Raw genomic sequence first — 12,188 nt, 5'->3', positions numbered from 1 at the left:
ACTAGGTGACGGGGCACGAGTCTGCAAGCCAAAGGCTAAGCTAACTCATGTTATCCCATTAAAACAAACTAGGATGCACTACAAACTGGGAGGAAACGACAGGTGCTTGACTGGAGGAGAATCATCATCTTCAGACAGCTCATCATGGGCATCTCTTGGGGAGTTTCTGTCCCCTCACACTCTGACTAGCAGGGATTACGGTAGAAATTTTTTAACATGGATATGTTCCTGATGACGTGGTCCACCACACGCCTGGCAACTACCATCATACCCTGATGATGCACAATGGTCCTGGGGTGCCTTTCAGATGGTAGCTGAAAGTTACTTCCTGAAACTTGGTCCTTGAGTAGTACTAGATCTCCCTCTTTCAGATCAGAGAGTTTCACACACCAGCTTCGACTGGCCTCTGCATTTGCTTTTTTTATTCTGTTGGTACATTAACAGTTCATCCACTGGTGTGGGAGTCCATGAAGTATGGTGCGGGATTGAGTCTGTGACTACTGGCCCCATGGACAGATGTCCCGGTGGTTCCCCTGTGCTGGAATTTGGGGTCTGGTAGTACTTTCATGAAAATGAATAGCTGGCCAGCTCCAGGGATTGAAATAGGCTGACGCTATTCGGATCACCTTGTTTAAAGTATGCATAAACCTTTCTACTTCCCCATTTGCTTGAGGCCAATGGGGGTGATTTTTAGATGATATATGCCCAGCGACTTAAGGTAGGTCGACAGTTTATGGCTTTGAAACGGGGATCCTTTGTCAGCCTTCAACTCGGCTATCAGACCGTGCGTGGCCATGATTTTCTCAATTTTGAGGATTACCTCACTGGTGCTTAGGGTAGGAGCAATCTCAGTGGGGTATTTTGAAGAGTCATTGATCATCACCAAAGTGTGCCGCCCATCAGGGAGACCCCCAAAGTCCAAACTGGCAGAAACCCATGTTTTTTTGGCCTTCTTTCTGTCTCTATGGGTGCTGCTCGGCTCCCCTGAGGCTTGACAACATTCGCAGGCGCAAACCAACACTTCGATTTTCTCGTCCATCAAGCAGAACCACGCTTTGGTCCTGAGTCGATTATTTGTCTTCAACATTCCTTGGTGACTGTTGTGGGCCAGCTGAACAGCATGGTCTGTTATGGTGGAGGGGATGACCAGACAGTGTCCTCTTAGCAAGCATCGTTCAGGGTCGACGGTCAACTCTTGTCTGACATGATACAGGCTGTCCATGACTCACCAGGCTTCTGGGGTGAGCTAAGGCCACTGTTTCTTCACGGCGTGCCATCAGTTATTGGTTAGAGCATCTAGTGCTTTCTGAAGACATTCATCTTGGATGGTTGCTTGGCATACTTCCCCAGCAGATAGCGGGAGTGGACATGATTGGTCAACAACACACCTCACATACTCTTCAGTCTCCTGAGCTTCGTTCTCCTCTTCTACTGTGGCTGTTCTGGGGTGATGAGACAGAAAAGCCACTGGGTTATGAGATCCTGGATGATATTTGACTTTGTAGTTGAAGCATCTACTTCTCAATCCATGGAGGAGGTTTCTATGCTGTGCCATTGAATAGTGAGATGAGAGGCTTATGATCAGTTGTCACGTTGAAGGCGTTGCCGTAGAGATAGAAGTGTTAACATCCCCAGTAGATTGCAATCGCCTCCTTCTCAGTCTCAGAATTTCTTTGCTTGGTTTCCATCAGAGATCTGCTGGCATATGCAAATGGAACCCGTTCTTCAGCCTGGTGTTTCTGCAGCAGTACGGGCCCTAATCCTTTGGGACCAGAGTCAATGGCAATGGTGGTGTCTTTGTGGGGGTCATAATACTTGAGGATGGTAGCCGCCGACAGGGCATTCTTTGTAGCAGGGAATGCGGCATCCTGTGTGGGGCCCCATGACCATGGAGTAGTCAACCTGGTGAGGTCTCTGAGAGTTTGGGTACTTGTTGAGAGGTCTTTGATGAATCATCCACAGTAGTTCACTGTTACCAAGAAACTGCGGACCTCTGATACTGTGGATGGTGGTCGGGCTTCTTTAATGTCTCACACTTTCTCTGGGTCTGGGGCCACTCCTTCAGATGAAAACATGTATCTAAAGAACTGGAGTTTTTGTTTTTAGAAATTCTCACTTCTTGCGATGTAGCGTCAGGCCAGAGTTCTGGATACTTTGGAGTACTCCTTTCAACCTCACATTGTGCTCTGGCATTGTTTTAGCATAGACAAGGATGTCATCGCTGACATTGACGACTCCTGGGAGGCCAATCAGTAGTTCCTGGATTACGTTCTTAAACACCTCCACTGCACTCAACATCCCAAAATTCTGTCTTTTATAGCACCAGAGGTATATATGCAGGGAGAAAGCTGTGATGTAACTAGACTCCTCGGCAAGGACCAGTTGGTGATACCCTGATCACAGTTCAAGTCTGGAGAACCAGTTAGCCCTGCTCAGCTCCCCAATCAGGTAATTAATCGTGGGGGTTAGGTGTTGCTCCCATTTTATCATCATGTTTGGTAACTGCATATCTACGCATATTCATCCTTCACCAGGGTTTTTGGTTTCCAGGCTACTACGATCAGGGATAGCCAGGGCATAGGCCCGCCACTTTTTTGATGATCCCAGCCTTTTCAAGCTTGTCTAGTTCTTCCTCCACTTGGGGTTGCGGATGAAATGCAATGTGTTGGTGTCTGAGAGCCACTGGTGATATGGAAATACGATGTGCAGCTTTACCTCTCTGTCTCGCAAAAAGCCGATGCCGCTAAATACTTTAAGGAACTCCTCCAAGAGGTCTGCAACCAACCTGTGGTGTACTCCAAATACAAACGCTACAATGCCAAGTGTCTCTGAGGCCTTGCAGCCTAACAGCATGCCATTCCCACCTTCTACAACATATACTTGGGCTTCTATGGATTGCTGTCCATAAGTAAGTGTCATCTTGAAATGGCCTCGTAGGTTGAGTGGGTGATCCTGGCCATCTGTAAATACTTTTACCTTGGCTGGCAGCAGCTTTGGGGGCAGAGTCATGTGGCAGTAGGAGTCAGATGACAAGATATGGATTGAGGCAACTGTGTCGACAACCACAAGGGTGGGATGTTCACATACTAGGATTTAGCTCTGTGGTGGTCTCCATGTGGTCTGGGTTGCTGATTCTATGGCGAAGATGGAGTGGATCGTGTGCACTTGGTCATCATCGTCCATGTCACTGTTTCCACTTGGTGTGCTGATAGCAGCGTTCACAGCCTTGTGGGGAATCTTCGTATTGGTCAATCAGCACACCTTTAGAAAGTGGTTGATTTTTCCACATCCAGCGCACCGCTTCCCTCTTGCCAGGCCATATGGTGGGTGGTATGGAGGCCCTCTGTAGTATCCGCACATCTGGTATGGTGGGCTGTTCCTCGTGGTTTAGAGCTTGATGTGACAGCATGGACAGGTTCTTCCTTGATTGGCCTTTGTAGTGCAGCCTCCATATGGGATGCTCTAACTTTAGATAAATCCTTGGTCCGCCCCATCGACAGAATGTTGGCCAGGGATCTTCCTCACTCCTCTCATATCCTTTCGTATAATTTGGCTGTGGCACACCTTTGAATAATCTGCCCTCTAATTTCCTCATCAGTGAACCTGCAGGTGCTTGCTAGTTCCTTCAGTCTCATGTGCAACATGTTGATGGGCTCATCTGCAAGTTACCTGGCTTGCCGAAAAACATAGTCTAAATTTGCCAAGGGCTCAATACGCATTGAGAACAGCGATGAGCGTGAGCTGAGTCTTGGGGGAGGCTTCCGTGAGCATTTTGGAAATTCTGTGCATGTCCTTGCCCCCTAGATGAAAGATCATAGCTCTTTTCTGGGTTATCTTAACTTTGGTAACTTCAAAAAACAGCAGACCCCTTTCAACCCAGTCCTTCCATCTGGGAGCTTGGCTGTAGGGGCACCTTCCACGATAAAAGTCTCAATGGTGGGGATGGTGGCCATGTTCAGATACTTGTTCTACTGAAGTATGTTTCATTTTCCTTTTTATGTGCAGTGCAGATGCAAATGATTCCCTGCCCAGAGGGTCTGTAATTTATTATTTCCTAATTTCCTTTGTATCTGTTCAGTCTTGGGTATCACCTTCTTTGGGTGGGTCCTTGGTGGTGTAAGGGCCCCTTCCTATTACGATGTGAGGCTTTCCCTTCTTTTTTTTGTTGAGGGGAAAAAAAGAAGAAAATAGAAGAATAAAAATCAGGGCTGGAGACCACGGGCGCTCTGCAGCATATTGGTGCAGCTAGAGTGGGCCGAACCACGTGTCCACTGGTGAAGGTGTGCACACCGTGTAGCTGGGTGCATGTGCCTGAGTCGTACTGAGGTCAGTAACGCCAGCAGCTTGCGGGTCCTCCTTTCTTCTCATCAGCACACTGGAGGACGGGCAGAGAGGCGGCCTCGGGCTGGGGCGGGCGAGTCCTGGAGGGAGCGTGGCAGATTGTCACGGCTTTGGGGTGTGTGTGCTGGTATGCCGAGCCCCTCCTATGGAATACCTGCTACGGAGCCCGAGGGTGTTCAAATTGCCCCCTTGTTGCCAAGAATGTTGTGTCGGTGACTCACTCCTGGGTGTTGCAGACTGTGAGCACCAGAAATAAACCAGACCAACAATAAAAGTAAGGTTGGACCCTGTCTGTCAGGCTGGCTCACCACACTCGTAACATCTCCCCTGACCACGCTTGCAGACAGCCTGTATTTAATCTTTTACCTCACGTGTTAAGGAGTGTTTAATGTTGTCACAGCATGTGGGAGTATTAGTGGTAGTAAAACCCCTCCACTTTACTGAACAACTTGGTAGGGCCTGCGACCAATTATGTCACTGGTGTGACACTACAATCCCACTTCATTTTGTATCCAAAACTTTTGTGACATGCTCCTGCTCAACTCGGGTTACAAGTAGAAACTGATGCTGAATGTCATTCCGAACAAGACATTTGAGCTCACTATTCAGGACTGTGTCAAAGTTACTGTCATCGTTGGATTATTCCTGTTTTTCTCAAAGGCACCATTGATAAAAGGACTCTTACTTTTTTGACCTTGACGTGGCATTTGACAAAGTTCCTTTCATCTCCTTTTGCCAATTTCATGATGTTAATGGTGGTGCCAAGACTTTTAAATGGCATTCCACTTGCTCTGAGACAGACACTTGTTTGTCAGAGTCGTGTATGAGGATTTTGTTTTCACAAGGATCTCCGCCTCTTCTGCCTGTCTCCCTTCTCACTTAATTTTGTTTTTTTCCCCTATTTTTTTAATATATATTTTTTTATTGGGCAGCACCACAACCCTTTTCTGTCTCCACTTCCAGACTAGAAAAGGGAGACTGGGGTTCACTGTCACAGTGTACTGTACCCTTTATAAAGGGAGGAATTTTCCGTTAAGTCTTCTTTCTATTTGCAAACATTGAAACAAATGATGAATTTCTGGGGTGTTACTCAACTTAGAATTTCCTTGTTATGCAGGATGAGAATTTCAGTTGCTATGTACAATTGTCAGAGACAAACGTATTAATGCGTAAATCATTGTTATGGGTTTCAATATAAAAAAAACAGATCAATCCTGTATAACAGAATAAGGGCAATGCATGAATATTGCAGCAACTAGATTACTTACAAAGGTGAATGGGCAAAGTGTCTTTGTTATTGTTGTTGTTATTATTATTATTATTATTGTTATTAATTCAGCTTTTTTCCAATTGGCTACTTATGGGCACATGGGTCCAAGACCTTAGAAACTCTCAATAATGTTATGTAGTTTGCACAACGTTGTATCAATAGGGATTTTTAGTCCTTGTCCCACAAAAATAGGTACTAAGGGATTGCCGGGGCAATTAGACTTGTTCTCCTATCTCCTGTTTGAACGTACACCACCCTTTGATTACCACAAAAATACCATGAAGGTGAATTCCCTCTGTGCCCTTACTTTCACAATATGGCACATATTTTCAAGACATATCTACAACATCTGTAATCTCTTCCATTGGCTCATCACACACATGTCTGACAAAGACAAGAAGAGCGATCAAGCATTGATGTAAATATTGTTTATGCAAGAAAACAAGAAAAAGCATTTTCGATAGCCAGTATACATACATATTCTCCACAGTCCAAGCAAACACAAAAATATAATAAACTAGATTCACTGCTGAAGTCGAGAAAGTCTGACAGGAAGGAAGAGCTCTGCTGTATGCTCCTGTAAGGGCGGTCAGTTGAAAGCTGGCCATGGACCAATACTGAGTTCCCAACAGACATATAGTATCACAATCCCAAATGTTTATTGACACATGCTTAAAAAAAGCTCATGCAGTCCCTGCATGAAGTACTTATCCTTCAATGAATAAGAATCTCACAGAGGGACTACTAAGAAATCTAAAGTAGAGTTTTGCAAAGGAGAAAGGTCAAAGGTCAGTGGGAGATTTTCAAAGCAAGGTGGATGAGTGATATAAAGGTGGTTAATGGGAAATTTCAAAAGCCAGTTGCAATTTTCTAAGAAAACCTTTTGAGAGCCCATCCGAAGAAAGAGGTTGTTTGTTAGCCAATGAGATTTTTCCAGACGATGAACCAGGATCCCCATCTACAGTGGACATCTTTGGTTGGTCTGTGTCCTCTAGGCTAGTTTATTGAGCATGCCCACAGAGTCCATCAGGAGCAGCCATTGTTGATGAGTTACATGAGCCTCAGTCCCAGAAGTGAGAGCAGCAGTGAGTTTATTGTCCAGATCCAGGACAAGCCTAGAACCCAAACAACAAGAGGGTAATTAGTTAAACAAGGTCACCCATTGACATATCATACATGACAGGAGTGAGGTCAGTAGTGGAAGCCTACCTTTACTTTGAAAGCCTTCCTACAAGTGCCAGACTACAGGAAGACACAATAGACATCACTTTATGTCCCCTATTAGATATACATCCTCTACTTGTCTATCACAAACATGTCACTTCACTACACCTATTGGAGGTACCTCTTTCTCCTTGTCTGACAAATAAATCTCTTTATACTTCACTCATTAGTTGTCTGTTCCCCACACAAAACATTAGGAGTGTAATAATATAGATCATATACTCATTTAGTATTGTAGTTCACAATTGTATAAGGTACATACTCAAGCCGTATTTGTATGTCATCAATTTATAGGCAACAACTACTTATGTCTTTATGTACATTATTTCCATGTAAGAGTTGGTAGGCTCCAAGGCTGTCCTTTAGAATGTTGAAGAATGGAACAACTGGGAGTTCACCTTAGAATGTTGATGAGGGGAGCTGAGCGACGAGCAGTGGAGGTGTTGTGCAAGGAGTCTGTTCAATAAACCAGTATTCAACCTATATGAGTTGTGCGTTGCTACAAGGAGCTTCTGGAAACCTTGTCTATCTAATCATTTATCCAGATGCCATTCACCTCTAACTGCCACTACAACTCATTGACAGATCACAGAGTGACCAGCAGTGATCAAAACCCAGATACCAGTAGTGCCAATGAAGCCGTGACAACTCATTGACAGGGTATAAAGATGCTAATGAAGGCCACAAAACGTAATTGATCATACCCAAATTTGCCAAAGGAGGCCATTACATCTCACTGACAATTTGAACATGGCAGCCATCCTTGTATGGGGCAGCCATTAGGCTTGCAGATATGCTCCACACTGTTCAGGACATTCAGCCTCATGGGGTATCTTTGTCAGTTTGAGACACCAACTCAACTAAACAACGAGGATGTTTTTCCATGGTACAGTTCTATTAATTAAAACATTTAAATTAATAATAAATTTACATTTTGTGACCAATGTGGAATATGGAAATTGGAAAACAAAAGGGCACTCTTATGGTTAGAAGCACCTGTAGGAAGCTGGCTTTCGATATAGTAATCAAAACAAGATACACTGTGTAGAGTCCCATCAAACTCCTATTGGTTTACAGAGGCACAAATGGCAACATTAAATGCTCTCCTTTGTTGTATTATGGGCAAGCAGTTTAGGCTTATTAAACAGTAATGCTAAGCATTTGTTGTACTCACGGAGGCAATAAATGAGACACAGGCTCAAGAGTAAATCTGAGACCAGTGTTCGACAATAACACACATTTTTATATAAATTTTGATACCTCGAACTTTGTTATCAAGTACGTACTTTTTCAATATTGATTTTCACAGGTAAATAAAATGTTCACATAAATGCGTCTTTACACAGCAATGCTTCTCTGTGGGAAAAAGGGCACATGTTGCATACATTCATTTGTTATTTACAATATGTTTCTGGCGGTCTCCTTCAGAGCTTAGGGTTGTAGGGTGCCAAGGTCTAAAGAACCACCAGAACACACGCATTACCTGCCCTGGGGCATCCGGATGCAGAGGTGCTGGTCTGGTTAGTCTCTTTGCGCACTACGCTGGTGGAGAGAAGGAGATTACCTGGAACAGGCTGCAGAGGGGATTTGGGTAGAAGTCCAGGAGCTCACAATGGGAGGCTCAGAATGCAAAGGTTCTGGGAGGAAGAAAGCACAGTCAGTTCTCCAGTACCCAGGCAGAGACGCTCGGGTGCAGCCTAGATAGTTCAGCTAGGCTGTGTGCATCAAAGGTCATCGTGGTTGTCGGTCTCACTGGTTGAGGGTGCAAACACAGATTAGCTGAGCCACTATGGAAGTGCTGATGTCCCTTTATGGCTGCTTGGTCTTGGTGCAGTGGGAGTCTGCCTGGACTCACACAGCTTGGTTTGGTGCAGGGAGTCTGGTATCTTGGTTATTGGTGCTGTGCGGTCTTCACACTGAGTGGATTGACACGGCTGACCTTCTGGGGAACAGGTATTTCTTCCTGGGCAGCTGCGGCATCAGGCTAGCTGGGGAGCTGCAAGATAGTGGACCTACCTCTGCGGCTTTGGTGCCTATGGGCTACAGGAAAATTCCTCCCCTTCTACAATGGAGATTTCTGGCGATTTGCTAAGGGCTGGCAGTCTACCAGGGTTCTTGGCAGATGCTCAGCTGCGGGACAAGTCACTTTGTCACAATTGTGGAGACTGGTGCAGGCAGTGTTTGGCACTAAGAACCCACAGCAAGTCTTCTGTTCCTGAGTTCTCATGGCCCTTCTTTGTTCTATTTTCCTTCTGGATGAACTGAATCAGAATTCCTGGCATCAGGGGTGCTATATAAATACTCAATTCAGGGGTGCTATAGGGAGTGAGAGGTAGCAGCCATTGGGCTGTGTGGCAGGCGGAACGGTATAAAGACAACGGAGAGCGGTTATGGTGATAAAGTAAGTGATTTATTTATGAGATTTTCCTTTTCTTGTTTTCTGTTATAAAGTTACAGGGTTCTTAAGGTTTCAGGATGGCTTCTTCTAATCTTTTAATTAGGGTTTTGCTTCTTTCTTCTTTGTCTTTTAGGTCGGTAACTCCGAGGTCTCCCGTATGGCTCCAGTGGATTTACCGGGAAAAGAAGGAGAACGCTAAGGTAAGTGGTGAATTACATCTGGGTTTGTGTTTTTACAAAAACAAGGGGAAGAGGAAAAAGGGTAGGGGTGTGCTGGTAGCGTGGTGGGACACCGTATATATAGTATATCCTAAAGTGCACGTGATATGTGACCTCCTGTGCCCAGGTACGCCCTTTCCAATTGCCTTTCCCGGCCCCCCCTTTTAATCCTCCCCAGTTCCCTTCCCCAGTGCCTTTTTAAATTGGGTACTTTCTCTTGTGCCCCACAAGGACCTTACCTTTGCAAGCAACGACCCTTCTGGGTCGTGGCTGGCTCCTGGGCGTTGTGCCTCCGGCACTCCTCCGTCGACACTCTCCTTCTCCTCACACTCGTCTCCGGTCAGGGTCTCCTCAACAACGATATGCTCCTCTGTATGGGTTGGTGTTCTCGGGGTTTCTCCGCTCGCTCCTCTCCTCCCTCCGTCTCCGCGTACTGCGTCCTCTTTCAACTCCGCGGCCCGGAAGACCTGTGGCGTTTCCCCGGCAACCGGGAAACGCTGTCCTCGTTCTGATAGCCTTCCCACGGAAACGTGGGAACGCGGAAGTGACGTGTCGGGAATACCCGACATGTCAGTGCCTGCCGCTGCCGAGGATGTGTTCGGGTCCACCCGATCACACACCCCATCCCAAGAGCGGTCCTGCTCGAGGACCGAAGAAGAGCAGGGAAAACGGGACAAATAATCCGCAGGCCCCTGTTGCGACCCAGGTATGTGGCGGACCTGGAAGGAAAAAGGCTGCAGTTCAAGGAACCATCGTAAAATCCTGGAGTTGGAATCCTTATGAGTGGCCAGCCAGGTAAGGGGAGCGTGATCAGTATACCGAATAAAAGGCCTGCCCAAAAGATAATATTGCAAGTTGTCCACTGCCCATTTAATGGCCAAACACTCCCTCTCGATGATGGGATAATGACATTCCCGGGGAAGAAGTTTCCTGCTGATAAACACGATAGGGTGATCCCTGCCGTCCCCGTCAGGCTGAGCCAGAACCGCCCCAAGCCCCACATTAGAGGCGTCTGTATACAGATGAAATGGTTTAGAGAAATCAGGACATTTCAATACAGGTTCCTCAGTAAGAGATGATTTTAATCTCTCAAAACTATTCGTTTGACAGTCTGTAAAGGGTCTCAACTTGTTAGGGTGGGATTTCGACAGGAGGTCCATAAGGGGGGCCGCAATGGTGGAATACCCCGGTATGAAACTACGGTAGTAGCCGACTAAACCAAGGAAAGAACGCAAATCTTTCTTTGTTTTAGGGGTAGGGGCTAGCTTTATGGCCTCCACCTTCGTGGTTTGTGGTTGTAGGGTACCATGGCTAATATTGTATCCGAGATAAGATATGTTTGTTTTCCCTAATATGCATTTCTTGGGGTTGGCTGTTAACCCTGCCTCCGCCAGGGTATTAAATATTTGACGAAGGTGGTGAAGAAGGTCCCCCCATGTCTCACTAAAAATGACGACATCATCCAAGTAGGCAGCAGAGAATGTGTGAAAGGGTTTTAGTAACCTATCCATTAGTCTCTGAAACGTAGCCGGGGCTCCATGAAGACCAAAGGGTAACACTGTAAAGTGATAGAGACCGGATTGTGTAGAGAAGGCTGTTTTTTCTTTGTCGTCTGGGAAAAGAGGAATCTGCCAATACCCCTTAGTGAGGTCCAATGTGGACATATATTTAGCTTTTCCTAGTTTCTCAAGGACATTGTCTACTCGGGGAATTGGATACGTGTCAAACATTGATATCGCATTAAGTTTACGGAAGTCAATACAAAATCTGATGGACCCGTCAGGTTTTGGAACCAGGACTACTGGAGAGCACCAGGGGCTATTAGAGGGCTCGATCACTCCCAAGGCTAACATTTTCTGTATCTCGTCTTCTATGATATGTTTCCTTGCCTCAGGAATACGATAGGGACGCAGTCTGACTGTTTGACCCGGGGTTGTTCGTATTTTATGACAGATTAGAGAGGTTCTTCCGGGCGTCTCTGCAAAGACATGTTGATACTGACTTAACAGGAAATACAACTGCTCTTTTTCCCCCCTTGTCAGAGAAGCATTGACAGAGGGCGTATTTGCATTATTTTGCTTGTCCTTGGGGAAGAACTCTACGTCTAATTCCTTACTGGGATATAAAAGCCGGCCCATCTCTATGGGGTTGTCTGGTTCATCTGCGACTTCCCATTTCTTTAAGAGATTCACATGATAAATTTGTTTTTTTTTAGGATTGACATTTAGTTCTATGAGATAAGTGACAGGGGAGATTGCTCTAATAACCCGATAGGGTCCCTGCCATCTCGCGAGAAGCTTTTGCTCAGACGTGGGACGCATTATTAAGACTTGGTCATCTGGGTGAAAGGTACGCAATTTACTTCCTTTGTCATAATAATGTTTTTGTGTCTCTTGGGCCTGTTCCATATTTTTCCGTACATCTTCCCATAGTCCTTGTAAATGGGATTTCAAGTTTTGGACATATTCCAACAACGGCCTTCCTTCTTCCTCCCCTTCTTTCTCCCAGGTTTCTACAGCCATATCTAAAAGGGAACGGGGTTGCCGTCCGAACACTAGTTCGAATGGGCTATGGCCTGTTGAGGCCTGTTCATGGGTTCTAATAGCGTAAAGAACTAAGGGTAATTTTTGATCCCAATCTCTCCCAGAGTCCTCGACTACTTTCTTCAATAGTGTTTTGATGGTCCGATTGTAGCGCTCCACCAGTCCGTCCGTCTGGGGATGATAAACTGAGGTTT

At 45.7% G+C, this 12,188-nt stretch overlaps 1 protein-coding gene across 1 annotated transcript in view; it reads right to left on the bottom strand.

Annotated features, from left to right (window-relative positions):
* Positions 1 to 6,024: 6,024 nt before the first annotated feature.
* Positions 6,025 to 12,188, bottom strand: part of LOC138283295 (uromodulin-like) — a 94,446-nt gene continuing 88,282 nt past the window's right edge. Inside the window, exon 8 of the mRNA XM_069221316.1 lies at positions 6,025 to 6,726. Within this exon, the coding sequence (XP_069077417.1) occupies positions 6,703 to 6,726 (24 nt within the window). The 3' untranslated portion in view covers positions 6,025 to 6,702. The remainder of the gene's footprint in view (positions 6,727 to 12,188) is intronic.

Source organism: Pleurodeles waltl, chromosome 3_1 (assembly GCF_031143425.1).
Source record: "Pleurodeles waltl isolate 20211129_DDA chromosome 3_1, aPleWal1.hap1.20221129, whole genome shotgun sequence".
Taxonomy (NCBI): Eukaryota; Metazoa; Chordata; class Amphibia; order Caudata; family Salamandridae; genus Pleurodeles; species Pleurodeles waltl.
This window is presented reverse-complemented; position numbering and strand designations above follow the sequence as displayed.